At 55.7% G+C, this 26,330-nt stretch overlaps 2 protein-coding genes and 1 long non-coding RNA gene across 28 annotated transcripts; 2 read left to right on the plus strand and 1 right to left on the minus strand.

The window, feature by feature from the left end:
• Positions 1 to 323: 323 nt before the first annotated feature.
• KLF11 (KLF transcription factor 11) lies at positions 324 to 8,954 on the plus strand. The gene is made up of 4 exons (XM_048071315.2): positions 324 to 440; positions 2,781 to 3,035; positions 4,540 to 5,518; positions 7,395 to 8,954. Exons 1-4 carry the CDS (start codon positions 399 to 401, stop codon positions 7,709 to 7,711), a joined length of 1,593 nt encoding a protein of 530 aa, XP_047927272.2. The 5' UTR covers positions 324 to 398; the 3' UTR covers positions 7,712 to 8,954.
• On the minus strand, positions 8,682 to 23,972 carry CYS1 (cystin 1). Of its 25 annotated transcripts, none has more exons than XR_010830612.1 (6): positions 23,780 to 23,927; positions 17,868 to 17,920; positions 15,717 to 15,911; positions 14,441 to 14,773; positions 9,972 to 13,307; positions 8,682 to 9,763 (listed from the first exon to the last, which is right to left on the minus strand). XR_010830612.1 is itself a non-coding variant. In XM_066994922.1 (4 exons), exons 1-4 carry the CDS (start codon positions 23,134 to 23,136, stop codon positions 9,541 to 9,543), a joined length of 756 nt encoding a protein of 251 aa, XP_066851023.1. In that variant the 5' UTR covers positions 23,137 to 23,211; the 3' UTR covers positions 8,682 to 9,540. The 25 variants fall into 25 exon arrangements, 6 of the variants coding, with proteins under 6 accessions (XP_066851023.1, XP_066851025.1, XP_066851024.1 ...); XR_010830609.1 differs by lacking the exon at positions 23,780 to 23,927 and adding an exon at positions 22,978 to 23,170 and having other exon boundaries at positions 9,972 to 13,310; XR_010830616.1 differs by lacking the exon at positions 23,780 to 23,927 and adding an exon at positions 21,171 to 21,342.
• Positions 23,935 to 25,691, plus strand: LOC136790524 (uncharacterized). Of its 2 annotated transcripts, none has more exons than XR_010830623.1 (2): positions 23,935 to 24,070; positions 24,166 to 25,691. It is a non-coding gene; the product is annotated as an uncharacterized lncRNA (long non-coding RNA). The 2 variants fall into 2 exon arrangements; XR_010830622.1 differs by having other exon boundaries at positions 23,941 to 24,070; positions 24,169 to 25,691.
• The last annotated feature ends 639 nt before the right edge of the window (positions 25,692 to 26,330 follow it).

A 26,330-nucleotide genomic window follows, 5' to 3' on the forward strand; every position in this document is an offset into this window, starting at 1 on the left:
GCCAGGCCACGCCCCCTCCCCTGGCCACGCCCCCTTCTTGGCCACGCCCCCTCCGGCTAGGCCACGCCCCCTCCGGCTAGGCCACGCCCCCGACCTTTCCCCCAGTTTCCAGCGCCTCGCCCCGCCCCCTCCCCTCCTCGCCTCCTCCTTGCCCCCCCCCCCCCTCCCACGCGGCGCCCCCCCCGCCGGCAGCCCCGCGGCACGCCGCGATCACGCCGCCCGCCGCTCCCCATTGGCCGAGCGCGGGCCGCGCCGCGCGCTGATTGGCGGAGGGCCGCTCCCCGGCTGGGCGCCGGCCCCGCGGGCGGGGCGGGGCGGGGGAGGGGAGGGGGCGGGGGCGCCGCGCCGCGCCGTGCCGCCAGCCCGCTCACACCGCCGCCGCCCGCGGTGCCCGCGCCATGCACGGCTCGCCCGGCCCGGGGATGGGCGATGCGGCCGCGGTGAGCGCCGGCACGGGCCGGGGGGGTGCTGAGGGAGGGGAGAGGGCGGGCGCTATGCCTGATCCCGGGGGGCGCAGCGCGGGGCCGCGGCGGGCACGTGCTCGGCGGTGAGGGGACCGTTAGGCGGGGGCGGGGACCTGGGGGGAGATCGGGACCTGAGGGGGTGTGGGGACCTGAGGGGGATGTGGGGACCTGAGGGGGTATCGGGACCCTGAGGGGGTGTGGGGACCCTGAGGGGATACCGGGACCCTGAGGGGGTGGGGTCGGGACCCTGAGGGGATATCGGGATCCTGAGGGGCTGGGGTCGCTATCCTGAGGAGATATGGGGACCCGGAGGGGCTGGGGACGGTTCCCTGAGGGGATATCGCGACCCTGAGGGGATATCGGGACATGAGGGGCTGGGGTCGGGACCCTGAGGAGCTGGGGTCGTTATCCCGAGGCGATATCGGGACCCGGAGGGGGCTGAGGGGTGGTCGTCGGGGCCGTTGCCCTGAGGGGCGGTGGGCGGTTGGGGCGCTGAGGGGCGGTTAGGACCGTTACCCTGCGGGGGCTGCGGGCGGCACCCTGAGGGGAGGTGGGGACCCTGAGGGGGGGCTGGGGCCGGCACCCTGAGGGGCGAGGAGCCTGTGGGACCCCGGGGTCCCCCCCGGCCCCTCCCGGTGCCGCCGCCTGGCCCCGGGGCGGGGGAAGCGTCGGCGCCGCGGGGAGCAGCCCCCGCTTCCTGCGGGGGGCCCGGCGCTGCGGCAGCGGCGGGGTGAGGCGAGGACAGGCGGCCAGGCGTGGTGCTGAGCCGCTTCCCTGGCAGCGGGCAGGGCCTGGCCTGGCCTCGGGAAGCCCTTTTTTATTTATTTATTTTTTTTAATTTTTTTTTTTTTCTTGAAGCAGGGGAATATTTTGTCGCGTTGCTGCAGGGAAAGCCGTGCTCCTGAAACGTCGGCTAAAAAAAATAATAATAATAATAAATGTGCCGGCTTGGTTTTGCCTGCAGCCGAGCTTTGACAAACGCTCGCAGGCTTTCTGGCTGCCCGGTGCCGAGCCTCACGTGGTGTGGCACCTATTTGACAGGTGATCTGGGCTTGCACGCTGCATCGGTGCTTGCCCTCGTTCCAGTTTTCGTTATTTTCAGTGGAGATTTTTAATTTATTTTTCTGAGCAGCTAACCCCTTGGCTTCCTAATTTAGAGTGCTTTGACCCCTCCCTGTCCCTAGCCTTCACGTCTCTGCACTGGGTACCTCATGTTTTAGGTTAGAAAACCCTCTGAGAGTGGCTCCCTCCTGTTTCAGATCCGTTTTGTTGGAAACATTTGTGTCTCTGTAGTGGCAACAGTGTCACACACGCATCTGTATCCCTGTGACACCGCTGAGCTTGTTACTTGAGTCAGTAACAAAGCTCCCGGCCTCCAGTCCCAAAGGGATGTCACCCAAGGAGCAGAGTTCCCTGTAGGGTTTGAGGCTGTGATAACAAGGTTCTTGGTTTTTTAATTAAAAGCCTTTTCCTGCAGTATATCAGCGCTGCATAGCGGCATGGGGCTTGAATTTCACCCTGCACTGCTGAATCCCAGCCTGTATGAAGTCCCAGAGCTTTATGAAGTTGGGGTGCCCTTTCACAGGAGAGTCGCGTGCTGCCGTGTGTGCGTGCACGCACGTGTCTTCTGTGATGCTCGCGTTTGGAAACAAACCAATACGATTAGGTTTGTCTTCGTGGTACTCAGTGCATTTTGGGATATCGAGCCCCTGTGCAGCGCCACACATTTTTTCAAGTGCGATACCAACAAGTCGCACTGCGCTTCGAAGGCTATTTTCCTTCCTTCCCCCCGCCCCAGTCTTCCTATTGGTAAAAATAAGATTGAAGTGTCTTTGCGACGCGTGGTACCCTGAGCCAGAGATCAGACCTCAGAGCATCGTACCGCCAGCCTGGAAGCTACGTTCTCAATGAGGCAGGAGTGAGATTAGTGCTAAATACCAGCAGTCTTTGGGGTCTGGGAGACAGCCCTGTCTAAACAAGGTTGGAAGTAGAATTCTTCTTTTTTGCTTGTGTGCAAGCAAGGGCTGTGTGTGTTCAGAGCGGTGTCATCCAGGAAAGTAGCTCTGGAAACCCGAGCTGCATGTTACACATATCAATTCCTTTCCTGCAAGTCATTTTTTTTTTTTTTTAAAGAAGAGTAAGGGGGTGGGGAGGCGAGCTGGCAGGGGGAGGGGAAGAGTTGAGCTGCCTGGTAAAAGTCTTGCTGCAGGCCTGGGATCCGTTTCAGATGACCTTCATGGCGAGCAGACAGCGTGTGGGTGGTGTCAGCTTTGTCTCCGGACGTGTCCTAACAGCCGGTAATCCGATTGCGTTTAGGTTGACATTGTGGACATCTACGAGTCCATCCGAGAACGGCAGCGCCACGACAGCGAGAGGTCTTCCAGCGGCACCTTGGAGCAGAATGACATCGAAGCTGTCGAAGCACTTGTTTGCATGAGCTCCTGGGGGCAAAGATCGCAGAAGGGTGACCTGTTGAAGATAAGACCCCTTACGCCCTTCTCGGACTCTGGCGATTTCACAATGCACGCCGAGGCTACTTCTGAGTTACCAAAGGATTATTTGTCTACACTGGTAAGAGAAACATGACTGCGGAATAAGCGCGTGATGTCTGGAGGTTACATCCCTGCGATGTTTTAATTTACACGGGAAGGATGCTCACCTTGCTTACGTGTCCCTGCAGGGAGTAGCCACAGCGTGGCCAGTGCTGTGTGTGTATACATGGAATAGTGAGGGGGGGCCTTGCTGAGCTTGGGGCTTTCTGCTGTCTCTGGGTAGCAAATGTAGGGATGTGGGAAGGCAGTTTGGGTGCTGGCTGGAGGTTTCGCAGGACCCCGGAGCACTGAGGTGGGCAGGGACCTGAGGAGGCCCCGGCCCAGCCCCTGCTCCAGCAGGGCCACCCAGAGCAGGGTGCCCAGCACCACGTCCAGGCGGCTTCTGAAGGCCTCCAAGGAGGAGACCCCACCGCCTCGCTGGGCAGCCTGGGCCAGGGCCCCGGCACCCGCACGGTGGAAAAATCGCTTCCTGCCTCTTGGAGACTTCTGAGTAAGAAAGGCAGAACGAGCCGCGGTGATTCAGCGCTGACTTATCTGGAAGTGCTTTAGGAAAAAGGCTCCTGACGACATTTGGCTTCGCTCTGATTGCTGTGAGAGAAAGTACAGGTTACCATTATGAAACAGGGATTTTAATTAGTTTTATGTTATGTTTCTACATGTAGCCTGCTGTTTCTCCAGAGCATTGGCCTACCCTGGCTGACTAATGTCAGTTGAATCACTTTTTTGTTGTTGTTGCAATTTGTGTTGCAATAAACGTAGATAAAGAAACAAAACAACAACAGCAGAAAAGGCAACCCTCTGTGCCACTGGGGTTTTAGAAGGCTAAGCCCTCTTTCAGCCAGTAGACTTTCAGTGTGCAGCTAGGTCAGAAGAAAGGAATAGTAGAGGAAAAAAGGCTGAGGTGGCACCGCAGCTGGCTGCTGGGCTGCTTCCCTCTGACTCCTGGCACTCAGTATTGGAACTGTCTCTTGAGCAGCGCAGGAGCCAGGCGTGGGCTGAGTTTTTGGTATTAAAGGAGGAAGGAGAGGTGGTGGCGGCAAGAGAGCCCAGAGAGAAAGGGGTAGGCGAAGGGGGAGAGCAGTTTGTGTGTGTTTATCCTACTGCCCTGCCAGCTGATGGGGGATCACTATTGTAAGACTGAGGTCTTGCTGGAAGGCAGCAGTTTAAATGGCACAGTATTGCTGTCACGGGTCAGTTTGCTGCGAACAGCGGAGTGCTCGTAGCCTCTTCAATCCGTACCTGTTGCTGAGGAGGAGAAACGAGAGGGTTTTCGTAAGGCAGCGAGTAGACATGGAACATCTTAAATGGGTTTACAGTCTGCCTCATTGCATTCCTGTTATTAGTGTGCTTTGAAGCCTGTTCCCAATGGCTGTCAGGTGAAGCAACGCGTGCTTTAACTGGTTTCCCCAGGAAGCAGTTTCTGAGATTCTGGGGAGGAGGCTGAATTTTCTTTTCGCGGTAAAAACCGTAGAGAACCGTGCTATGAAGCTGCAGTGTTGTGTAACGGCGCTCTTTTTGTGCAGTGCATGACCCCGCCGCACAGCCCGGACTTCGTCGAGATGTCGGCCGCGATGCTGCTCTCCTCCCAAGTCACTTACTCCAAGCCGAGGACTGTCATGGCGAATACGGCCGCCTGCTCGCTCACCTCCACCACCGACGCGTCCCCCGCGAGCAAGCCGTCGGTTATAAGCGTGGAGAGTCGAGTGGCCGAGCCCTCTGCCCCGCAGCCGTGCCGGGCCATGGCCACGAGCGTGATCCGCCACACGGGTGACAGCTCTGCGTACCACCACCTCCCCGCCCCGCACGAGAAGACGCAGGCGGCGTCGGGCTGCGGCGCTTCCGCCGAGTGGTGCGGAGCAGCCGACCGAAGACATTCCAGACCGCCCCAGGACGCGTGTGCTGCTGCTGATGTCATCAACAAAACCTCTCCGGTGCATCGACCCCGTGCGCGTGACTGCGGCGATCCCGCGACCAATAAAGGGCAGCCTCCAGCCCGCCCCGCTTCGCCACAGCCCCACGTACCAAAGAACTGTGACAGTGACTCGCAAAAAAGAGCCGCCCCGGTGACGCCCGCCCCCGTGTCGAGCCCCCAGGTTCTGTGCCAGATCTCCGTCCCCCTGAGTAGGCAAAGCAGCATGATTAACGCCTACGTCAAGCCTCCTGCTCCAGCGGTCTCGGCTCCGATGAAACCCATCTTACCGCAGGCAGCCCCGCTTTCCCAGCCCCTGCTCATGGGACCTTCCGTGCCTCAGGGGACCGTCATGTTGGTTCTCCCGCAGACTGCTGTCACGCAGGCACCGCAGTGCCCGCAAGCAGTCGTGACTGTGGGGAGCACCAAGTTACTGCCCCTTGCTCCAGCCCCCGTGTTCATCGCTTCCGGGCAAAGCTGCACCCCCCAGGTGGACTTTTCTAGGCGGAGGAATTACGTTTGCAACTTCCCGGGGTGCAAGAAAACCTATTTCAAGAGTTCCCACCTCAAAGCCCACCTCCGCACCCACACTGGTGCGTAACGGGGGATGGGCCCTGCCGTCGGGGTGCCGAAACGCGCGGCTCCTCTGGGAGGGGTGGGAAAGGGAAGGGGCAGGTGATCAGGAATTTTGTGCCTCCTCTGGGAGAAGAGAAGAATGTTCATTCTTCACGGGCGGGCAAAACAAGACAGACTTTGTTCGGAGACCTCAGCTGACCCCGTAGCGTTAGCTGAATTTCACATGCTTTAGTTGGAGCGAAGCGTAGCCCGCTGCGTGCGTGTGTTTGGATTGGAGTGGACCTCTGCCATCTGGACTAGGCTGAAGTGAATTGTGCAAGGTTTTGTTTTGAGCGTGGAGGGATCTCCAAAGCGTAGTACAGGTGGTCGGCGTTCATTTTGGTAAAGGGAAAGCAAAAGGGAAGAGAGAAAGTCAAATGCTGCACGTTTTCCTAGAGCTTTGTCTAGGCTAAAGGGGTGGGCATTAAGGTTTTGGGCTACTGTGCTGGGAAGCAGAGCTGCTGCAGGGATGTAACTGTTTTCACTTACTTTCAGAACTCCCTTTGTGTGAGTAAATGAACGTTAATTACAGTTAATAAGAGCTAATTGGCTCTGTAACACCTGGTTAGCGTGCAGGCAGTATAAATGTGTTTTACTTATCCTTCTTCTAGCTCAGAGCTTCTGTTACAACTAACTTTTGAGCTCTTGGAAGGGACTATTTTTGATGTTGAGGGACAAGGATAGCAGATTATTGGTACAGAACAGCTCATTCAAACATTTGTCTATTTTTTTCCTTGCCTTACTTCCCCCACCCTCTGTGGTTTGTTGGAAGGCAGCTTCCATGGCAAGGCTTCCCAGTAGGTTGCCAGCCTGTCCGTACAGTTCCTCTGGGAAAAGAGCTTAAACTCTGCGCGAAGCCGATGATCCTTGTAAAGCAGAGCTCGGCTGGTTCAGCCGCCGGTTTGCGGGGACGTGCTCCAGGCTGCCGACTTAACCTGGTGCTGCGGGACAGCCACGGGCTGGCAGCACGTGTCTTCTGAGCCCGGACCGCTGCCGATCCGCGGGGAAGCCAGCCCGCTGCACGGCACCAGCGGGCAGAGCAGCTTCAGCTTGCTCCTGCTTCATCCCACTCGTTCAGCTGCCATCACTCACCCAGTGCAGAGCTTCACCCCTGCGATGAGGACAGAGCTGCTGCGGTGCATCCTTTCCGCTGGGCTTCTTGTTCTGCTCCAAAGAGATGCCGTAAATCTGGGTCATGTGCTAGATGTTTATCTGGAGGCCTGCGGGGTGCGGGCGGTGGATCACATCGGTTAGGACGGTTCCGACGTTAAGCAGGCGCCGAGGTGACGCTGAAAGCCTTCCTGGCTGCTTGCGCTGCCTGGCAGACGGAGCTCCCGTCGGGGTCTGGGCGTGCAGGCGTGTAGGGTGGCAGGTAGGGCTGGGCCGTTCCTCGGTACGCCGCGCCGATATGCGGAGCTGGAGCGCTTCGGTGGGCCTGGGAGGTTAGATTCCAGGTTTCTTCTTGCCCACAATGTTTGCTGATGTCGTGTAGCGGTCACAGAGCTGTGGCCACGTAGGAGGGACAGGCTCAGAGGGATTTGCTTCTGGTTCAGTCGATAGGTAACGTTGCTTTGTGAAGAATCGTTTTTCCTTAGCTGGGGTTTTGGATAATTAAAAAAAAATAGGCTTGATTAAAGAACATTTGAATAGGTGTGAGGAAATCAGTAGAAACAAGACCGATGATTTTTTCCCTGAAACTGGGATTCAGCTTCTACTTCAGCAAATGGTGGCTTCCTGCGTGAGCAGTTCAGTGAAACAGATCAGATTTTGCGAGGTAGGCTGTAACTTACAAGTTAGTTCTTTGATGAAATGGAGCTTATTGAAAATAAGTTGCGTTTCTTTTGTGTCCTGCAGGAGAAAAGCCTTTCAGCTGCAACTGGGAAGGCTGTGACAAGAAGTTTGCCCGCTCGGACGAACTGTCCCGCCACCGTCGAACTCACACGGGAGAGAAGAAGTTCGCGTGCCCCGTGTGCGAGCGTCGCTTCATGCGCAGCGACCACTTGACGAAGCACACCCGCCGCCACATGACCACGAAGAAGATTCCCAGCTGGCAGACAGAGGTTGGCAAACTGAACAGAATCGCCACGGTGGAGAAACCGAAAAGCAGCAGCAGCAGCAGCAGCGCTCTCGGTATGCTCATCCCCGTGCCGTCATCTGTCTGCCAGGGCTAGCCTGAGGGCGCGCCGCCTCCACCAGCTTCCTGAAAATCGGGAAGGGCTCTGCTGGCTGCAAGAGAACTGACAGTGCGACCCTCCTCCCCCAGCGTGTCTGCGCACACTTCAGCTTCCTTCTTTTTAGGTCCTCGGTTAACAATGCTATGTGAGAAATCTGGCCTGTCTTTCCTCACCCCTTCCCTGTGCGTTGTTGTTTTCCATTTTGGGGCAAATGCAATCACCAGCACTTCAGGAAAGCAGAACTCTTTTTGAAACGATTTCGGCAATAGGTTAAAAAAGTCACTTGTAATGCTTGCTGTTAATATTCTGATGGACAGTGAAACAGGGTGATTTTTAATTTTTATACTAGTGTTTTCTATACCAAATATATTTTGTATTTATTCATTTTGGTCTCGGTATGCAGGCAAATTACTCGACCTGCATTAGTAGGGGTGTGCAGGATGAGACCCAGGGCTTCGGAAACGATTTTTCAGGAAGCCTAAAGAAACGCATTCAGAGCATTTTGTAAACTCACGATGTTTGAGAACTCAGTGTTTGGGATTGTAACGCTTCGGGATCCCGATCCTGCAGCGGGCTGCTGCTGTTACACCCTCCTTGTGCAGCTGGCATTGGAGGTTTGAGATTTTGAGATCTGTGTGTGTCGTTGTTTCAAAACACAACAGAATGATTGCAGAATAAAAGTCTTGAGGATTTCAACCTCAACCAAGTCCATACCCTTTGTGAGTGGGGGATGCTGTGACTTTTGGTGAAGCTCGACGTGCTGGGCACTCCCGAGTCCACGCTCCACCTCAGCAAAGTTGGGAGGAGCCAGGCTGCTGTGATGGATCTGCTCCAACGGATGCAGAAGCACGAATACAGTTGAGCAGCCTTGACACTAAAAATGATCCTTTCGGTCCCACTAAACCAGCATATCAAAATCTACTGAAAAAAAATGCAAAAAGGGCAAGATAACCTGTGAATAATTCGCTGGGTCTCCGGGGGTGGTTTATTTTTTTTTTTGAATACAGGAGAAATGAAAAATCAAGTTTTTTTATGTATTGTGGATGCTTGTGCACCTTATAGGAAACTGTTCCAGGCTTTCGTTTACCTGTATCGAAGCACCAGAGGAAATACTAATCGTGTCTTAACTTAAAAAATAGCCACCGTGTCCACCCGATGATGCTCTCTGTGTGGCCTTATACTTCCCCCCAGTACTTTGTATGAAATCACCCTTTTCTATTAAATGAAATACTCTCCCCGCTGAATGGATTTTCTTTTACGCTGGGTGTAAGTGTGACCGGGGAGCGAAATCGCTGTTCCTACCCGTCAGCGTACGGCTAGAACGCGTGGCAGCGGGCTTCCAGCCTGCGCTGGGTGCGCTGGAGCTGTGTGCCTCGCCTTGAAGGCGCCCACGCCCTGCTCTCGCCACGCTGCAGTCCCTCCGGCTGGCGTACGTGCCGCCGAGCGTGTGCACGTGCAGGCCTGCTTTGTGCTCCGCAGGGCTCGGCCGAAAACGCGCTCAGGCGCAGTGAGTGCCCGCAGCGTTACCCTTCGGGGGCAGGGCCCCGTTTTCCACATTAGTGTGGTGAAGAAAGAGAGAATGCTGCTCTTTTTTGCTCTGAAGTTCCCTAGAACAAGAGGTTTGACTTTTAGATGCTGCTTTAGCATGCCTGTAATGGGGGGGGACTGTCCTGTCTCGATCTGATAGCCAATTTTGTACTTCATGTGTGGCTTTTTTCTTTGTTTGCTTTTTTCCCCCCAAGCCAACCATTTTTGGTGTCCGCCTGAGCAAACTGGCTTGGGAACTCTCCCCGTAATTTAATAAAACGTTGTGTTAGGTTGTTGCATCACGGGGAGGACCTGATGGGCTGACAACACAGAATTTCCTGGCGGGTGTGGGAACACAAACGCGGCTCTTCCCTCCTGTGGGCGGCTCTTTCTCCTGCAGACGTGCGTGGACGGGTGGCTGGGCCGCCGCGCCGCTCAGGCTCAGGTCGCTCCTTCTGCTCCTGCCGCTGTGCTGCGCGAGGGTTGGTTACGGAGCGAGAGGGACCTCCAGTCTCTTTCAGTCTATATTTTAAAGAAGTAGAATTACATTCGGGTACCTATCTTTTTTAAATTTCTATTTTAAAAGCTATGTAATATGACTGCTTTTAAATCATAAAAAAAGTGAAATTTCAGGTTTCCTGTGAACATGTTTTGGAGCTGTGTAAAGACATCTGACTTAGGTTATATACTGAGGCCAGCGTAAGACTTCAGGGCTCACTGGCTCACTTACCTTCAAACACAGCACTTTTTTATTTTTTAGTCTGGCCGTAGGCTGACCGGCGCTTGTCCACTTCTGACTTTACACAACGCCTCTCGTGTATTTGGTAGGGCGCGCACATCACCGCCAGGGTTTGGGTTTTTTTGCGTGAAAACACAAATCCTGAGATTCGTGACTGTCCTCTTGTAGCACGCCTCCAGGAGCTAATCCCAGCAGGTACCGACCTGCTCGCTGCTCCGCGTGCTGCGAGCTCTGCGTGACACGCGCGGTGCAATTAAAGACGAGGTGAGGGTTTGCCCCGAAAGACAGCAGCGTTACCCCTGCTCCTTCCTGCCCCCGTGCCCTGGCGGGGAAGCCGCCCTGGCAGGCTGGCCGTGACCCGCAGGGCTCGGCAGGGAAGGGCGCGCCCGCCCAGGGTGACAGCAGCAGCGACTTGTTTACATTTTTAAGCACCTCCGGCTGCCTCCCGGATTACGGCGACGTTTATTTCTAGCCGCTACGTTTTGAGATGGCACCGGCGTGGGAACAGGAGGGGGCACGTAAGGGAACGGGAGACGGGCGGAGAGGAGGCGCTGCTGCCAGCGTTGTCCCAGCTGCTGGCTGCAAGGTGACCCAGGCCCCGCGCTCAGGGAGCGGGGAGCTTGAGGCTTTGCCCTTGGAGCGACGCATCCGTCGTGGGAGCGGCCGGAGGATGAGAGGGGAAGGTGCTGTGGTTGTTCCCCTCTCCCCGCTCCTGGATCCCGGCCGGCCGGCACATATGTCTCTGTTTGCCTTCCCTCCGCGTCTGGCAAGGCAGCGTGCGTCAGGCGGGCTGCGGCCGTGAAAAGGCAAACTCACACAGGCGGAAAACAGCAAGTTGTGACTCAAAAAGTGGCAACGTACGGGCTAGGGAAACTGCAGGATGGTTCAGGAGGATGCCACGGCTGTGCCAGGTCACAGCAATCACATTTCACCCCGTGGGGTCGCCTTCTCTGCAGGGTACGTCAGCCCTGAGGCATTTTCCTTCCAGATCTCTTTCTTCCTCTGTCAACTGCAGCCTTCGTTCAGTCCTGGAGCGCAGGAGAAGGAAATTGGGTAACGCTGACTTCCTGACGGGTGCAGATGGCCACGAGTGCTGCTTAGGCATGCAGAAAGCTTCGGCAAGCATCCGCGGGGCAATGGGCTACCCGGCACGCAGCCACCCAGCGAAAAGGTTCCTAAATCTGCTCCATCCTTTGGGAAGGAGCGACCGTCCCATCACAGCCTGGAGCTCCGCCTGGTCTGGTGGCTGCTTGTGGAGGTGGCTCCTCCTCTGCTGCAGCGCTGGCAGGCTGACAAGACACCACCTGAAGTGAAAAGGACGGCTTGAAGGCTTTCCCTGCCGTGCAGCTGTAAGCTGGTTGCACGGGCAGTCAGGAAACACGGAATTTATGGGAGTTGCCAAACTCAGTACTCAGCTGATATCTACTCAGCTGATATCTGATATCAAACTCAGCTGATATCTGCTCACAAACTAACGAGTAACTTCTCATCCATAGCTCCAAGTCGGGCCCTCCTTAGTCCTCCCAGCAGCTGTGGGGTTGCCTCCTTTAAAAAACACTAACAGGAGCGATGTGCAGACAGCTGGCCGGCAAGGCTTTCCTACGTGTAGGCTGGCAGAAGACTCCGTACAGAGCGTTTGTCTTTGTTAGATGAGTAATGCGGTGATTAATCTGCTAACACGCGTCCTTACTGCTGTTGTATTAGCGGGGTTTGCTCAAAGCCTGTGCTCAGCTGCCGTCTCGCTCGCTGCATGAGGCAGGAGGACACCTGTGTCCTGGGTGCAGGAACGCAACCTGCGAAGTTGTTCAAGTACAGGCTTTCCTTCAGGACAGACCGAAAGGGGTTTTAGGGATGTTACCTGGACCGGTCACCAAATGCAGCCTCGGAGGGAGGTCCTGGCCAAAAGAAGGAATTCCAAGCTGGATGGAAATCTAAAACCCTACAGCGATAAAGGCCGGGCAGGGCATGGAGCGCTGCGGCTGCCTGCAGTGCCAGAGTCAGGAGGTCTCCCGTGTTTTCCCTGTTCTCCGCACGAGCATTTTCTGCTCACCCCAGTAGGTCCCTGAGAGCTGCCGAAAACCAACACAAGCGATGGGAGATCTGGCCACCGACTCTTGCTGCGCTGCAGAGAAACGGGCAGCCTCCCTGCTACGGCTCAGCAGAGCTAAAAAAGACCATTTCTGCTGCTGAGCGCTACCGTTCAAAATGGGATGTTTTTTTTTTTTTCCAGGAGAGCAGAGATCCCACCTCCCACCCCGCTGCCCCCAGCTACACGAGGATGCCTGCTCTCCGCAGGGCCTCCAGCCTCGCCACCATCCTCCAAGGGTGCCTCCTGCCCGCTCTCGGCTCGTGGGACCACTCGCTGCTTGAACAGGGAGACGTTTTCTGAACAGCTTATTTGCCTTTATTGAGAGTTACGCAGAATACAGATCCATTTCTTTCTCTTACACAGATTTCAGGAATGACAAAGTCAAAATACAGCTGCATCCTGCTGTTTCCCCTTGCACTTGCACATTCTTTGCGAAGATTTCATCTGGCGTCTTTTATGATTCAGCTGAAGACAGAAATAAGGTACTTTTCTAGTTCTGATAATAAGCAGCTACTCATAACACATTAAGATGCAGGTAAAACAAAGGCAGAAACCCTAAAATACCAGGCTTCCCTGTCAGGGAGCGCTGAAAACATACGATTTTATGTGGCGATCCAGGCTTTCTGATTCAGCTAATGATAAATTGTAGTGATTTTTCTTCTAGACTAGCTATGAAGGAAAAGAAATGCGCGGGAAGGCCAGGAGCGATGACTGAGAACGGGTGGCAAAGAGCTGCTCTGCAAGCCCCTCTCTAAGTAGATGGCCATGGCCACGGCGAGGTGGCCCTGGGGACGTGCCTCCTGCTTTCACTGGGGGGTAAAAGCCCTTGTGCTGCAGGCACAGCACCTGCACTGCCAGGACAACAAAAAAATAAGGTCTTCCTTCAAAGCACCATATCTCAGCACTCAGCAGAACTCTAAAATGCCTTCATTTGGAAATATGGTTCAGAAAAGAGCTTTGAAATACCGAATTGCCAGGTGGGCTTTCTTCAGGTCACCCTCTGTGCCTCTGGAGCAGTCGTGCTGCCTCTCGCCCATCCTCTCCTTCCTCCTTCTCCTCCTCCTCCTCCTCCTGGCCGTGCGAGGGGTGGCCGTGGTCCGTTGGCAGCAGCTTTCTGCTCCCCGCCGGGGGCTCAGCGGCCGTACTCCCGCTCGATGCTGGCCATCAGCTCCTCCTCCGCGCAGTCGTACGACACGGCCGGCCGCCCCGCCGGCTGCTTGCTGCTCCTTCCCGGGCACCTGCTGGTTAAGGGCAGGAGTTATTGTGGGCATGAGGGGGAATCCAGCTCTGAAGACACAAAAAGACACTGGTTTCATCTGTTTGTGAATAGAAAAGTCGCAATACAAGTGGCTTGCTAAGACATAGATACTCTAACGCATCAAATTTCCACCACTGGCTGACGTTTGCTATTACTTGGCATCTATTTCAGTCGGTGAGTTCATGAAAGTAAAGTCCTTGCAATGCTGCGGCTCACAATCCCGTAACCCCATAACCCTCCGGTGAGTTATGGCCGAGGCCCAGCTAAAGCTCGCCATAACCTTTACACCAGTTACCCGCTTCAAGGCTTTATGCAGAAAAGTGTTTTTACTATTTTCTGTTTATTTATTTCAGGATTTGCATGCCCTCTGGCTTTTGCCCCTTTCGATAGGGCTGGACACTGCCAGTAGGAACGGCTTGCGTTTCCACTGTTTTGGTATTTTGTACCTCTGCTTCAGAGATATGTAAGATAAAATGTAGTAGTTTTGTTTGTTCGGGCTCTCCGGGGCCTGAACAAACCCCTCCAGGTTTGGTATCTGCGTGTGCGCTCTGCTGGGCCCGCAATTCCCTCGGAGGAACTTGGGTATTAACACGTTTTCACAGACCTGCAGCTCGGTGCGTTCACTTTGTGCCCCCCATGAATAAGTAAGCAAGAAATAAATGGTTTTGTAGGGCAGTTGGTTGGTTGCCAAAGTGAGGTCTCCATATCTGATAGCATGGCTCTAGCTCTATCACCGTTAGCATCTGTGGCTTACCATTTCTCTAAGGATGAGATCCAGCTCATCCTTGGCCTCATAGCTTGGATGAATTTGGTGTTAGCATCCCTTGGGGAAAAAAACTGAGAACCCCGGTTATTAGATGAGAGCTGCCCCAAAGCGGGTAAGTGTGGAATGAGAATTGAAGGAAAATGCCCTGAATCGAAGGAAAGTGCCCTGAATGGAAGGAAAATGCCCTGAAATGCTTTTCCAAGGAAACTTTCTCACATATGGGAGCTGCTTTCACAAACCCTCAACCAACTTTGGCAGCCAAGGATGGTTCTCCTTGGGCACAGGGGTGTCCATAAAATTTCTGAAGCATTTGCCTGTTGGAGCAAACTGCACGGAGGTAGCTGCACCTTTTAAGAGAGAAGGCCCAGCTGGCCTGACCTCGCAGTGCTCACGCCATGCCCCGTGCACGTCAGGAACAGTTTGATGTTTTCCTGGGAGCCACCTGGCCCCCAGCTGGCGTGGCGGCCGCATCATGTGGGCCTGGGGCTACGGACATTGCACCCTGCCCTCGGCTGCAGCTTCTCCTGGCAGCTCCCGAGGAGGATTTAGCCAGTTCTGTTCCTTCCTTTTCTTCCTTTCTCTTCTCCTGAAGGACTGTGAGCTATCTGGTTTCTGCTGCAGCAGCACATACGGGAGGAAAGCTGGAAGCCAGTCCACGAGCCAGGATCACGTACCAGCAGCTGCAAAGCAAATTCTTTTGAATTTGAAAGAATCAGGAAAAGGAAATGTAGAAATCCGACTTAAACACACAGCTGGCACATGATTTATTGATTTAAACCCTGCGCTGGGACAGTCCTCCAACTAATTTCATGTTACGCGATGAATCAGAGGCAGAGCTCTTGGCAGCTTGCTCGCAGGGCCACAGAAGAGCCATTGTTCCTCCTAACGACTGCATGATTCCTCGCTGTTAATTATTCTTCATGCTCTGGCCTGGCTGGTGACCCCCAAGCACGAGAGAAAGTCTCCAGGTAAAATTCAAGCTCGGCGAAACATGGACGTGCTTTTAAGAAGACAAGAGCAAAGCCTCCTGCCACGCAGGCCCCGGAATCGAGCGGGATAAAGGGGGCAGCGTTTACTTCACGAGCAAGGCCCTGCCCAAGTTCCTTCTCTCTGCTATTGTGGCAAATCTAGCTGTCGTTTAATTTGGAAAAATGGCAGAAAGTCCAAAAAAGAGTGATTCCATCCGCTTAAAAAGAGAAACCTCTCTGCCCCAAGGCCAGCAGGCCTCGGCCTGGTTGTCACGGCCAGGCCGCACGGAGCCCTGAGTGTGGCTCTGAGCCGGAGCCTGGGCCAGGGACCTCACGAGGCCCTCCTAGCCTGACCCTTCATCTCAAGGCCTTGTTAAACAATGACAAAGTCTGGATTTGATTTCAGAAGCCCCAGCACATCCTGCGTCTCCGAAACTATCTTCAGAGAGGGCTAAGGCAGCTGACAGGCCCAGGCCGCTCCGCGCTGATGGGCACACCCCGGTTATCGTGCACGGAAGAAAAGCAGCCGGTGCAGCTCCTTGGCCAAACGTTTATCCTGGTCCTGGCATGAATCTGGGGCACAGACACCTGAGCACGGCTGGGACAGGACCTGGTGGGCCACAGACCTGGGGGGGGCGGCCCTTGGTGGTCTCACCTACAGAGAAGCCAGGGATGGAGCAGGAGGGACGCAACCACGTCGAGGCGCTGCCTGTTGAGTCCAGCCGAGGGCTGTTAGGCTTCCCGACTCAGAAAACAGCAGGTCAGGACGTCGAGGGAAAAATTATTCAAGATCTGGCTGTTCTGGGGCAGGGAGAGACCTGAGAAGGAGCAGTGCTGGGAGGAGAAGAGCCTGGTAGGACAGCAAAGGAAAAAAGGCCAAGGCAACCCATCAAGATGTCTGTACACGGTATCTGAGCACTAAAAAGTTATTAACAGCTTGGAGGGAGTTAGAAAAGTGGTAATAAGAATGATTTAAGAGGCTAAAGCAAAACAATTAAGGCAAGAGGAAAGCAAGACGTGTGCTCCCGCCCAGCTAACGGCCTCTCTGTGTTCGAGGACGATTAAGGGAAGAGGCATTTATTTTTTTAAATGGATAGACAATGAGCTATGCACCAAGCAGGAGGAAGAGCAAACGGCAAGATTGGGCAAAAACTGAGCAAAAACTGCCTTTTGGGCAAGACGTTGGGCATGGTGAGCCAGCCCAACAAGGTGGGGATGGTGGAGAGCCCAGAGTCACAGGGTGGCCGTGGCTGGAAGGGACCCGTGGGGGCCAGCCGGTCAAATTAATCAAGTCAACCTCAGTTATGTGCCTGGAAATGAGGCGGGATGAATCCAGGCCACGGGTTTTAGTCATTCTGCTGAGGATGGGCAAGTCCAGGATTAATCATTACAATGCCTTCCGCAAGACCTCGCAGCTGGAAAATGGGTCAAAGCCAGGTTTGGGTAACTCTGCTCGTGACACAGGGCTTGGGAGCAATTAAACACTCGTTATAACGTTCCTGGGCCGTGTCATCCGACCTGTGCACTGCCAGGGAGAGGTTCACAAAACAATTGCTTGGTGGAAGATAAAAATGTAACACGATGCAGTGAAGAATACATACACGTTGCCAGGCACCCGGAGGTGACTGGAGGTTTATTAGGGCCTGCTTTAGACATTTAGTGGGGTCCCACGTGAGTTTTTGCAGTCGGTGCCCACCTCCAGCACCCACCACGGGTGCCTGCTCTGCTGGCAGATAGCACGGTGCTGGGCAAGCTGCTCCGGGTGGCCCTGCCAGCCCCAACCACGCCGTGGGGCTGCAGAGTTTCCTTATCTCCTTTTTTCTCCCCACTCCACGTTTATTTCTTTAATTGGTTTTACGGGAATTCCTCCAGCCAGGCAGTCCATCAGGACATCTGCTGCTCCACACGAGTGTTGGAATAACTCTACCCACGGCCCTGCGTAACATGTAGGACCAGACACCTACACACACTTTAACCACTGCTTCTGTGGCCTGAGCTGCTTTGATTTCATCCACGTGAACTTTTGCTGGGTGCTGAACCACCTCCAAAAAGCGTCTGCGTGCAGCTCTGGCCAGCAGGAGCTGCAGACTTGGAGGCACAGCCTGCACCCTTGTCTTTGGAAGGAAGGATTCAGATCTCACGTTGACACCCCGAGCAGTAGGTCCTCGCCACTCCCCCGTCCCCGAGGGATGCTCCTGCCCCTCACTGTTGGAGCACGGCAGCGTCTCATGGGTTTCTCCTTGTGATTCCCAGGGAGGAAAGCGATGTTATCCATCCTACACGTGCTGGATGACCTTTTTATGAGGTCCTTCAAGATGCCTTTATGACACACAGACATCCTAAACTCTGTACCACTCGTGACTAGGAGTAAATCATTATACTGTACTTAAGCTGGAGCCGGGATCTTTTCAGGCAGCGTGGCTCTTGGATTTTTTTAACTCACAAATATGTATAGAAGAAATATTTAGGGCTACGAACAGTTAGAGAAAACTCTCACAAAACTCTCAGGTGGGACAGTTTGGAGATGGACAGTGGGGAGAGCCATGGACACCTTGAGCTGCCCCACGTGGGAAGGGAAGGGAAGGGAAGGGAAGGGAAGGGAAGGGAAGGGAAGGGAAGGGAAGGGAAGGGAAGGGAAGGGAAGGGAAGGGGGAAGGGAAGGGAAGGGAAGGGAAGGGAAGGGAAGGGAAGGGAAGGGGGAAGGGAAGGGAAGGGGGAAGGGAAGGGGGAAGGGAAGGGAAGGGAAGGGAAGGGAAGGGAAGGGAAGGGAAGGGAAGGGAAGGGAAGGGAAGGGAAGGGAACTCACTCATTGCTGACGTTGTTGTTCTCTGGGTCAGGCGGGCTTGCAGGTAACACAGCCTTGAAAAGAACAAAGACCAGGTATTTCAGTGGCAGTGCTTGGGAGCTGTGTTCAGCTCTAGGGGGCTGTGTTTACACCCCAAATCACCTCTGTGAAGGTGACGCAGGTGCAGGAGCATCCCCTTCAGTAACAGCAGTCCTGCCAGCTCTCCTCCAGCTATTTGGGCACCCGGCTGGCCACCGGAGCCACCGCGTGTTACGTGATGGCACCTCCTGATCCCCACGGAGGTGCGCTGCCCCACTGACTGGTGGCCAGCAGCAGGAAAACACCTGCCAATGAAGAAAGCTACGGCAACGTGGAGCTGCTTCTTCCCACCTGACACAGCATTTTCCCTGCTGTAAAGCACGTCTCGCCACGCTGCTCGCTGAAATGACCCCGTCTGCAGGGGAAAAACCCAAATTTCTAACGCTGCAACCCCACGGGTTGCTGATGGGTGGGCCACCAAAGCCAAACCTGGGCTTTTAATTTAATTTCATTATTTTTTTTATTTTTTTTTTTTTAATAAAATTTTAATTTTTAATTTAAACTGGGAGGATGGTCAGACCCCACATCTGCCCAAGTCCCCAGCCCAACCAGTGGTAAAGCGAAACCCCTGCAGCCAAGAAGAATAAAATTCCCATCTTTCTCCGCTTTTCTGCACCGTCACATGGGAAAGGAGGGGGGGAGAGGGACAGGGGCCGTGGCTTGGCACCGAGCTGGCCCTGTGCTGACTTGGCCGCTGCCTTGCCGAGGCCGGAGCTGGTGATTCACGCGAGTTATTCTGACTCCTGTGACGATGCCCGCAGAGGTTTAACAGGCAAGGCGCAGGCCCAAAGTCAGTACTCGGCGCCCAGAAAGCAGAAACGAAACAGCTCGCCGGGGCGGCTGGGTGGCGTCGGGGCTGCCGCCGTCACCTTGGCTCCCCTGCGCCTCTCCCGGCACCGGCTCAGCCTCTGCAGCCCCACGTAGCTTCTGGGGCTGGGAGAGGTATCTGCTGCCTGCCCCGGGCCTTTCGCATCCTGCCTGCTCGCTCGGAATTACAAACGGAGCCTCCACAAACCTGGAGCATCTTTTGCTACCTTCCAAAAGGCAGTGCGCCTCCTTTCGGAGGGGTCCCCGGCCTTGAGCGTTTGCTCTGGGAGAGCCTGGAAATGGCTCCTGGGGCAAAGCGAAGGCTGCGAGCGAGAGCTGATGGTGAGCAAAGGGAATTTCCTTCTGGTTACGGAGCATCACCTCCTGGCAGCCTCCTGCAGCCAAAAAAAAGCAGGCAGCAGCCCCTCTACGTGCTGCCAGGACGGAGCTGTGCTGAGTTCCTGGGGCTGCTTCCTCCCAGAACATGCCTCATCCTCCTCATCCTCATCCTCCTCATCCTCATCCTCCTCGTCCTCATTCTCCTCGTCCTCATCCTCCTCGTCCTCCTCATCCTCCTTGTCCTCCTCATCCTCATCCTCGCCCCCAGCAGGACGCTGCTGCCCCGAATCTCCTCGCACACGGATTCAGCCCTTCCCCCCGTGGGAAGCCTCCTTCCTACGCTCCTGGGCTCAGGGTGGGTTTGGATCACGGGCGGTTGCCTTTTCCCCCCCCTCGGTGGCTGACTCCTCCACGTTACGAGCCGTACGTGTCGTGTGGGCGGAAGGCAGAATTAGTTAGTCATCGGGACAGGGCAGCCCTGGTCGGCAAAACGTGCTTCTCTCTGCAAAACCCGCTCCCACCTTCTCCCGGGGATCCGTCAGCACCGACACTTCTTTCCCAAGCTCTCCGCCGAAGTTTAATTGGGAGCATCAAAAAAAGCTTGCCGGCCCCGCTGGCACGGCAGGCAGGCAGGCAGCACCCTCCAGCGACGCGAGAAATGCTGTGGGTGGCCAGGCCAGCGATCCCCGCCCAAAACAACGTCTCAGGAACAAAATCCGGCTCGTGTCACGGGGAAATAGGTTCAGCAGGGAAAGGATGCCCCCCCCCCCCCCACCTTGCTCCGTCCTCCGGCTGGGAACGCGTGCACGGCGCTCGGTTTGGGTCGGGGGGGGTGTCAGGATAAAAATGACCCGTGCTCTGCCGAAAAATGCTGGGGAAAATAATACGCAGTGGTGGTTTGGGGAGCCCGGCTGTGAGGGGGGACAGGGGCTTGGCCACTGATGCTGGCTGAGAGCACAGCACAGCTCACTCTTTGGTGGATTCTGCTGACATTTCAGATGCTTTCAGGAAGAAAAGGAGCATTAAATTGACAGAGGGAAGGAATTTTCCTCGGTAGCCACCGGGAGTGAGCTGCAGAGCGAGCGTCTGGAATCGGGGGGGGGGCATTTTTGGCCATTAATAAAAACAGGAAGGAAACGCAGAGATAAATGGCTAGATCCGGACGATCAGATTTCTGCGGCCGGAGGCCTGGTTTGGCAAGGGCAGGAAACCACATCTGCCACCCTGTGCCCCTGCGCTGCGTGGCTGGGGGCGTCCGGCAGCGAGGTGACGCACCGACGGGTGGAAAGCGCCTTGTTTGGGCTGAAAAACCCGGCTTGGAGGGTTTAATCGGTGTTCCGGAGGCGTGCTGCACGCCCTGCAGAAGCGGTTAACGCAGGCTCTGCCTGTGCTCCTCCGGAGCTGCGGCTGGGCGGTGGGTTGCTGCCATCGTGCTCCGGGAAGGAGCAGGGCAGCGCCGGGGAAAAAAGCTGCTAAAGGCAAGACCTGAACGTCTCTGCTCGATTTTCCGTGGTGGGAAGCCGGTGGTGAAACGCCTGAGGCTTCCCTCCCGGCTGCCCCGGGGAGCAGCCACCACATCTGCGCCGCGGCCGCGTTTGCAAAACCACGGGCGTCTCGAGCAAAGACTCAGAGGAAAAGCACGGGCAGCCCTGGGGGGGGGTTGGGGAGGACCTAAAAAGGAAGGTTTGGGGCTGGTGGGGAGCTGCTGGGGGCTGTTCGGAGCTGGGTCTCCATCGGGACCGCTCCTCCAGCCCCTCACGGCCCCCAGCAGCTCTGCCAAACCATCCCGTCCTCTCCTCGCCCCACATCTCCTCCCGCCCCCCAGCTCACGGAGCAGAGGGCACCCCTGGGTGGTGCCGCCCGGCTGGCCCCGTGGGAAGGGTGGGACGGCTGCTTGCGCAACGCCCTGAAATCCCAAACCGCACCCTGCGAGCAGTGCCCGCGGCTGGCAGCTCCCTCCTGCTCGGCCGCACGCAGCCCGTGGGCCGCGAGGAGCTGGGGGGGAGCTGGGGCTGCCATCGAGCGGGACCGCGGCCACCTCGGCGCAGGTAGGAGACCGGGTCTGCCCTGCAAACGTACCTCCAGCAGTACCAGCTCTCTCCTTTTGCCATTTCCAAAGCTTATTTCCTTTCTTTTTCTTTTTCTTTTTCTTTTTCTTTTTCTTTTTTTCTTTTTCTTTTTCTTTTTCTTTTTCTTTTTCTTTTTCTTTTTCTTTTTCTTTTTCTTTTTCTTTTTCTTTTTCTTTTTCTTTTTCTTTTTCTTTTTCTTTTTCTTTTTCTTTTTCTTTTTCTTTTTCTTTTTCTTTTTCTTTTTCTTTTTCTTTTTCTTTTTCTTTTTTTTTTCTTTTTTCTTTTTTTCTTTTTCTTTTTCTTTTTCTTTTTCTTTTTCTTTTTCTTTTTCTTTTTTCTTTTTTTCTTTTTCTTTTTCTTTTTCTTTTTCTTTTTCTTTTTCTTTTTCTTTTTCTTTTTCTTTTTCTTTTTCTTTTTCTTTTTTCTTTTTTTCTTTTTCTTTTTCTTTTTCTTTTTCTTTTTCTTTTTCTTTTTCCTTTTCCTTTTTTTCTTTTTCTTTTTCTTTTTCTTTTTCTTTTTCTTTTTCTTTTTCTTTTTCTTTTTTTTTCTTTTTCTTTTTCTTTTTCTTTTTCTTTTTCCTTTTCCTTTTTCTCTTTTCCTTTCCTTTTCCTTTTCCTTTTCCTTTCCTTTTCCTTTTTCTTTTTTCTTTTTTTTCCTTTTCCTTTAAGACTCACATAAAACCATTTCTCGTGCTCACCAAGCCTCCTGGTTGCCAAATCGGTTTGCATGAAAATTGTCGCCGTGCCACGGGCAGGCAGTTTGGTCACAGAAAAAGAGCAAAACTGAGGCATGCAAGCCTGAAAGTACTGCATCCTAAATACTTACTTCTGTCGGTGAATCACAGAACCATAGGATCTTTTTAGGCTGGAAAAGACCCTAAAGACCAGCAAGCCCAGCACTTCCAATCCCACCACTGCACCGTGCCCCTAAGCCCCGTTCACACGTCTCAGCGCCTCCAGAAACACACCGGGAATGTTTTACCCGGGCCTCAGGGCTGGTGGTGCCTCTGCTCGGAGCAGCGCCCGCCTAACAAACAGGACACGGCTTCCACAACAACTTCCAGCTAAGACGAACGACGCCGGTGATTTTTGGCCTCGGCACCGGCCGCAGAAACACAGGGCACCCCGCATCGGAGGGGACCCACGAGGATCGTCGAGCCCCCGGCTGCTGGCTGCGCACGGGACCACCCCAAAACCAGACCCCGTGTCTGACAGCGTTGTCCAAACGCCTCTTAATCCCCGCGGGTCCCTTCCAACTCGGATACCCCATGATTTCGGAGCTCCGGCGGCTCGGTGCCGTGCCCACCGCCCCGGGCGGCCTGTCCCAGTGCCCGACCCCCCCCGGGTGCAGACCCTTCCCCTGACCCCCAGCCTGACCCTCCCCGTCCCGGCTCCGTGGCGGTGCCGCCGTGACTTCTGAGCAAGGGAAAAGCAAACAAATCTCAGCTCTCCCCGGAGGGAAATCCAGGAAACCGGAGCGGTTCTTGAGGCAGCGCCGCGGGGGCGGCTGCAGCGGCCGGGGAACCATCTGGGGCCGGTTCCCGTTGGGGTGGTGGAAGCCTTATTTATGGGGGGGGTCCCGGGGAAACGGGGCAGGCTCTGGGCACTGCCGCCCCCCTATTTACATGGGGGGGTCCCGGGGAAACGCGGGTGAGGAGAACCTTGGGGTAACCCCGAGCCCCCCGCAAGGACCCCCGTGAACCGAGCGAGGCGGGGCGGTGGTGGTAACGTCCCCGCACCCCCCGGGGGGGCTGCGACCACCCTGTGGGGGACACGATTTGGGGAAGGGGCTCGCCGAGGGCCCCGGGGGGCACTTACCTCCCGCGGGGGGCCGCCGGGGGCGGGCAGCGCCGCCGCCCCCTCGCCCCCTGCCGCCGCCTCCGCCGGGCCCGGGGCCGCCCCCGGCCCTCGGGGGTCGCCTCCGCCGCCGCCCCCCGTCGCCACCGGGCCCCGTCTCCGGCTGCTGCCGCTGCCCATGGGCTCGGGGGCCGGAGCCGGAGCCGGCTGACGGCGGGGGCCGGCCCCCGGGGGGCGGTGGAGGGGGGCGAGGGGGCGGTAAAGCTGCGAGGGGGGAGCGGCGCCGTGCGGGGAGGGAGCCCCCGGGGCGGCCAAAAGGAGGGGGAGAAAATGGGAAAAAGGGTTGGGGGGGAGCCTTCCCGGCTCAGGAGGGCTGCCAGGGCTGCTGGCTGGTCCCTAAGGTCCCTCAGCAGCTCGGGATCCCCCCGAGATGGGGGGCATGCTGCTGTCTCTTCTGCCCTCTCTCCCCTTCCCTGGGGGTCCAGGGGGTCGTCGCTATTCGGGGAGGGTCCCAGGAGGCCGCCACGGCCCCGACAGCAGCCACGGGTTGGGATCAGGCAGCTCCCCTTCTGTGGGGTCTCCCCCAAAGCCCCCCCCAAGATGGGGGAGCCAGGAGGGCGACACACTGTTTACGGACCACTGCCAGCCCCTGCGAGACCCCCAGCCACAGCGGGAGACCCTCGGGCGTTTTTGGAAACGGAGGGTGCCCGGCACCACGCCCAGGGGTGCTCCAGGCGACAGAGAGGAGGCTCTGGGCTCCAGGTGGTGGCACGGTCCCGAGCGGTGGCACTGCCTTCAGGCCCTGGCCACGAACAAAACCTACCGGCTCCCTGCAGGCCCGGAGCCTCCTGGAAAGTTTCCTGGCAGCCCCGATGGAAAAAAGTTCACTGCAGGGCAGCGCCGCGGATCCCGCCTGGGCTGACGCCGCCTCCGCAAAGCCTGCGTCTCGCGGCGAGCCGAGCAAGTTGTGTTTGGGAGCAGCTGCAGCCCGGGAGGCGTTCGGGCGGCGGCGACCCAAACGCTGCTGTGGTTTAGCAGGGAGGCCGGGAGATGTTTCCCTGCTGCAAAGTCTGCTGGGGACTCAAGCGAAGATTTTCGGAAAGCTAAAGGCCTGGTAAGCCCATGAATTCTCGGGAAAATGAGCAAAAAGCTACCAAATCCTTTTTTTTTTTTTTTTTTTTTATGGTGGCTTTAAGCACGGTTTCCCAGCAGGGCCAGTATTTAACATCCTGGCTGATCTTCAAGAGCGAGGGCTGGCAGCGCGCGGTGCCAGCTGCGGGTGGCACCCAGCCAGCGGCCGGGAGCCCACGCAGCCAACACGGCCTCGGGGGAGGCAGCGGCTCCGGGGCCCTGCTGGAGGATGCTGCTGCTGAGTTTTTTAACGTCGCTGATATCCATTGAAGCCACGAGTGCTGATTTGCCCCGTCGTGGTATTTGACGGGCTTTGCTGGACTTCCAAAACCAATAGCTAAAGTGGAGTTGGGACGTGCAATTGTCTGGGCGAAATCTCCCTTTCTGATCTCATTTTCAGGTTGCTCATTCCCTGAGTATGAGAACAAAAAAAGAATAAAAGGGAATGACAGTTCCGACCCGTGTCCCAGAGCGACAACGGCAGCTGGAGAGCGAGGAGGGATGGGGATGGTGGGGCACGGCGGGGTGCCAGCGGTCACTAGCTGTATTGCCGCAGTGCCAGGGAGCAAACACACGAGGAATTTGTTTGGTGGGTGAAATAGCAGGCTCCTCTCACCGTGATAACCAAAACAGAGCTGGGGAACTCTGCTTTTTCATGTTGTGTTCCCACCAGAGCTTTTCTAGGGCGCTACAGGTAGTTCGTTGAGCAATCTGACCTTGTGACAACAAATATTACGCCACGTGTTTAGGTTTTGCCTTCTTTTCTGGCGTTTGCTGGATTTTCTGCAAGTCTTCAGTAGATATATTCCCTCAGCATAAGAGCTCTGGAACAAAAAGGATTCAAACCCAAAGTTAACATATATATCATGTCAGATTTGCTCTCTGCAGAGCCATCGGGAAAACCTCAATCTTTCCCACTGCAAACCGCAGCGCTGGTGTCACCCTTCGGTGAGCAGGTTTATGTATTAATCTGCCTTTCTAGCATTAACTCGTGTGCAGCAAGGAAAGGTGTGCATTGCTCAAATCGGAGCCTGCCTCTATCAGGCGATGGGACCGCTAGGCTGGCCTTCGATTCCTTTTCCCTGATGTTGTCTTCACCTGGGTTTTCTACAGTTCTGGCACCAAACCTGACAAAAAAAAATAAAAAATAAAAAATTACAATTGTGATGGTTTTTCAGGCTTTGCTGTGGAGATCTCACATCCTGTGCCTCTGAGCCCCAGGAAAAAATATCCATGAGGTGGAGGCCAGTGGGACCCAGAGAGGAGAGGTCCTGGGATGGAAGGTGGGAGCTGTGGGGTGGTGGCCCTGGCCCTACCCCATCCCTGGGGACAGCAGGGCTCAAGCAGCTGCTGGGCATCCCTTGCATCAGCTGAGACGGTCTGGAAAGGTAGGTGGAAAATAAGAGCCGTCAAGGTGGGTGCTTTCCAGCAGGGGAGGCCGGTTCCCTTGTTGGAGAGCTGTCCCACAGCAGGATGGAGCCCAGGACACGCTGGAGGCTGCCCCTGTGTAATTAGCGGAGCTGGGCTTTGGCTCAGGGCTGACGTTTGACTCATCAAAAAACCTGCTGAGAACATGTATTTAAATAAATAAATATAAAAGCCTATTTTTAAGAGTGTCCTTTCAACACTTCTCGGATTTTGCTGCGCCCTAAGCACTGTCAGTAAGAGATTTCTCTTCCTGCAGCCCACGTGTTAAGGGAAGGGCCCTGCTTTGCCCAGAAGTCCCAGCCCAGGGAAGGGTTATGTTTTATGGGTTTCACCACCATGTCTTTCTGCACTCTTCCCGTCGGTACCGCAGAAGGCTGTGCCATGGGAGAGCTTCTACCATCAGCTGCTGTGGCGTTTGTGTGCTGGTGGGGCAAAGCCCTGCTGCCGTGTCCCCATGTGGGGCTCACAGAACCATTAGGGTTGGAAAAGCCCTCCAAGATCACCTGGCCCAACCATCCCCCTGCCACCAACATCACCCACTACACCATGTCCCCAAGCACCACGTCCAGCCTTTCCCTAAACACCCCCAGGGATGGTGACACCACCACCTCCCCGAGCAGAGGAGCCCTGCAGAGGCCTGTGGGTGTGTGAAAGCAGCAAGAGCTGGGCCTCGGAGCTGAACCTCCCCTTCCCGGCAGAAACTTTGCTCTGGTTCCAGTTCTGGGGGCTTTGTTTCTGCTCCTCAGTGCGGCCGAGGCTGAGGCCTACGGAGACCGGCTGGTCTCAGAGAGCCGGTGTGGGGCAGGCTATGGGAT

This window comes from Anser cygnoides, chromosome 3 (genome assembly GCF_040182565.1).
Source record: "Anser cygnoides isolate HZ-2024a breed goose chromosome 3, Taihu_goose_T2T_genome, whole genome shotgun sequence".
Taxonomy (NCBI): Eukaryota; Metazoa; Chordata; class Aves; order Anseriformes; family Anatidae; genus Anser; species Anser cygnoides.

Excerpts from the sequence above, each read along its gene's own strand:
- CYS1 (XM_066994922.1), bottom strand. The coding sequence starts at position 23,136 with ATGGGCAGCGGCAGCAGCCGGAGACGGGGCCCGGTGGCGACGGGGGGC. Across the intron at positions 17,921-22,977 it reads CCGGCGGCCCCCCGCGGGAG|GCTGTGTTACCTGCAAGCCC; the intron begins GTAAGTGCCCCC and ends GTTCTTTTCAAG. Across the intron at positions 9,764-13,035 it reads AAAGCCCACCTGGCAATTCG|ACTGAAAGAGACTGGAGGTC; the intron begins GTATTTCAAAGC and ends TTTAAAATATAG.
- KLF11 (XM_048071315.2), top strand. The coding sequence starts at position 399 with ATGCACGGCTCGCCCGGCCCGGGGATGGGCGATGCGGCCGCG. Across the intron at positions 3,036-4,539 it reads AGGATTATTTGTCTACACTG|TGCATGACCCCGCCGCACAG; the intron begins GTAAGAGAAACA and ends CTTTTTGTGCAG. Across the intron at positions 5,519-7,394 it reads CCACCTCCGCACCCACACTG|GAGAAAAGCCTTTCAGCTGC; the intron begins GTGCGTAACGGG and ends TGTGTCCTGCAG.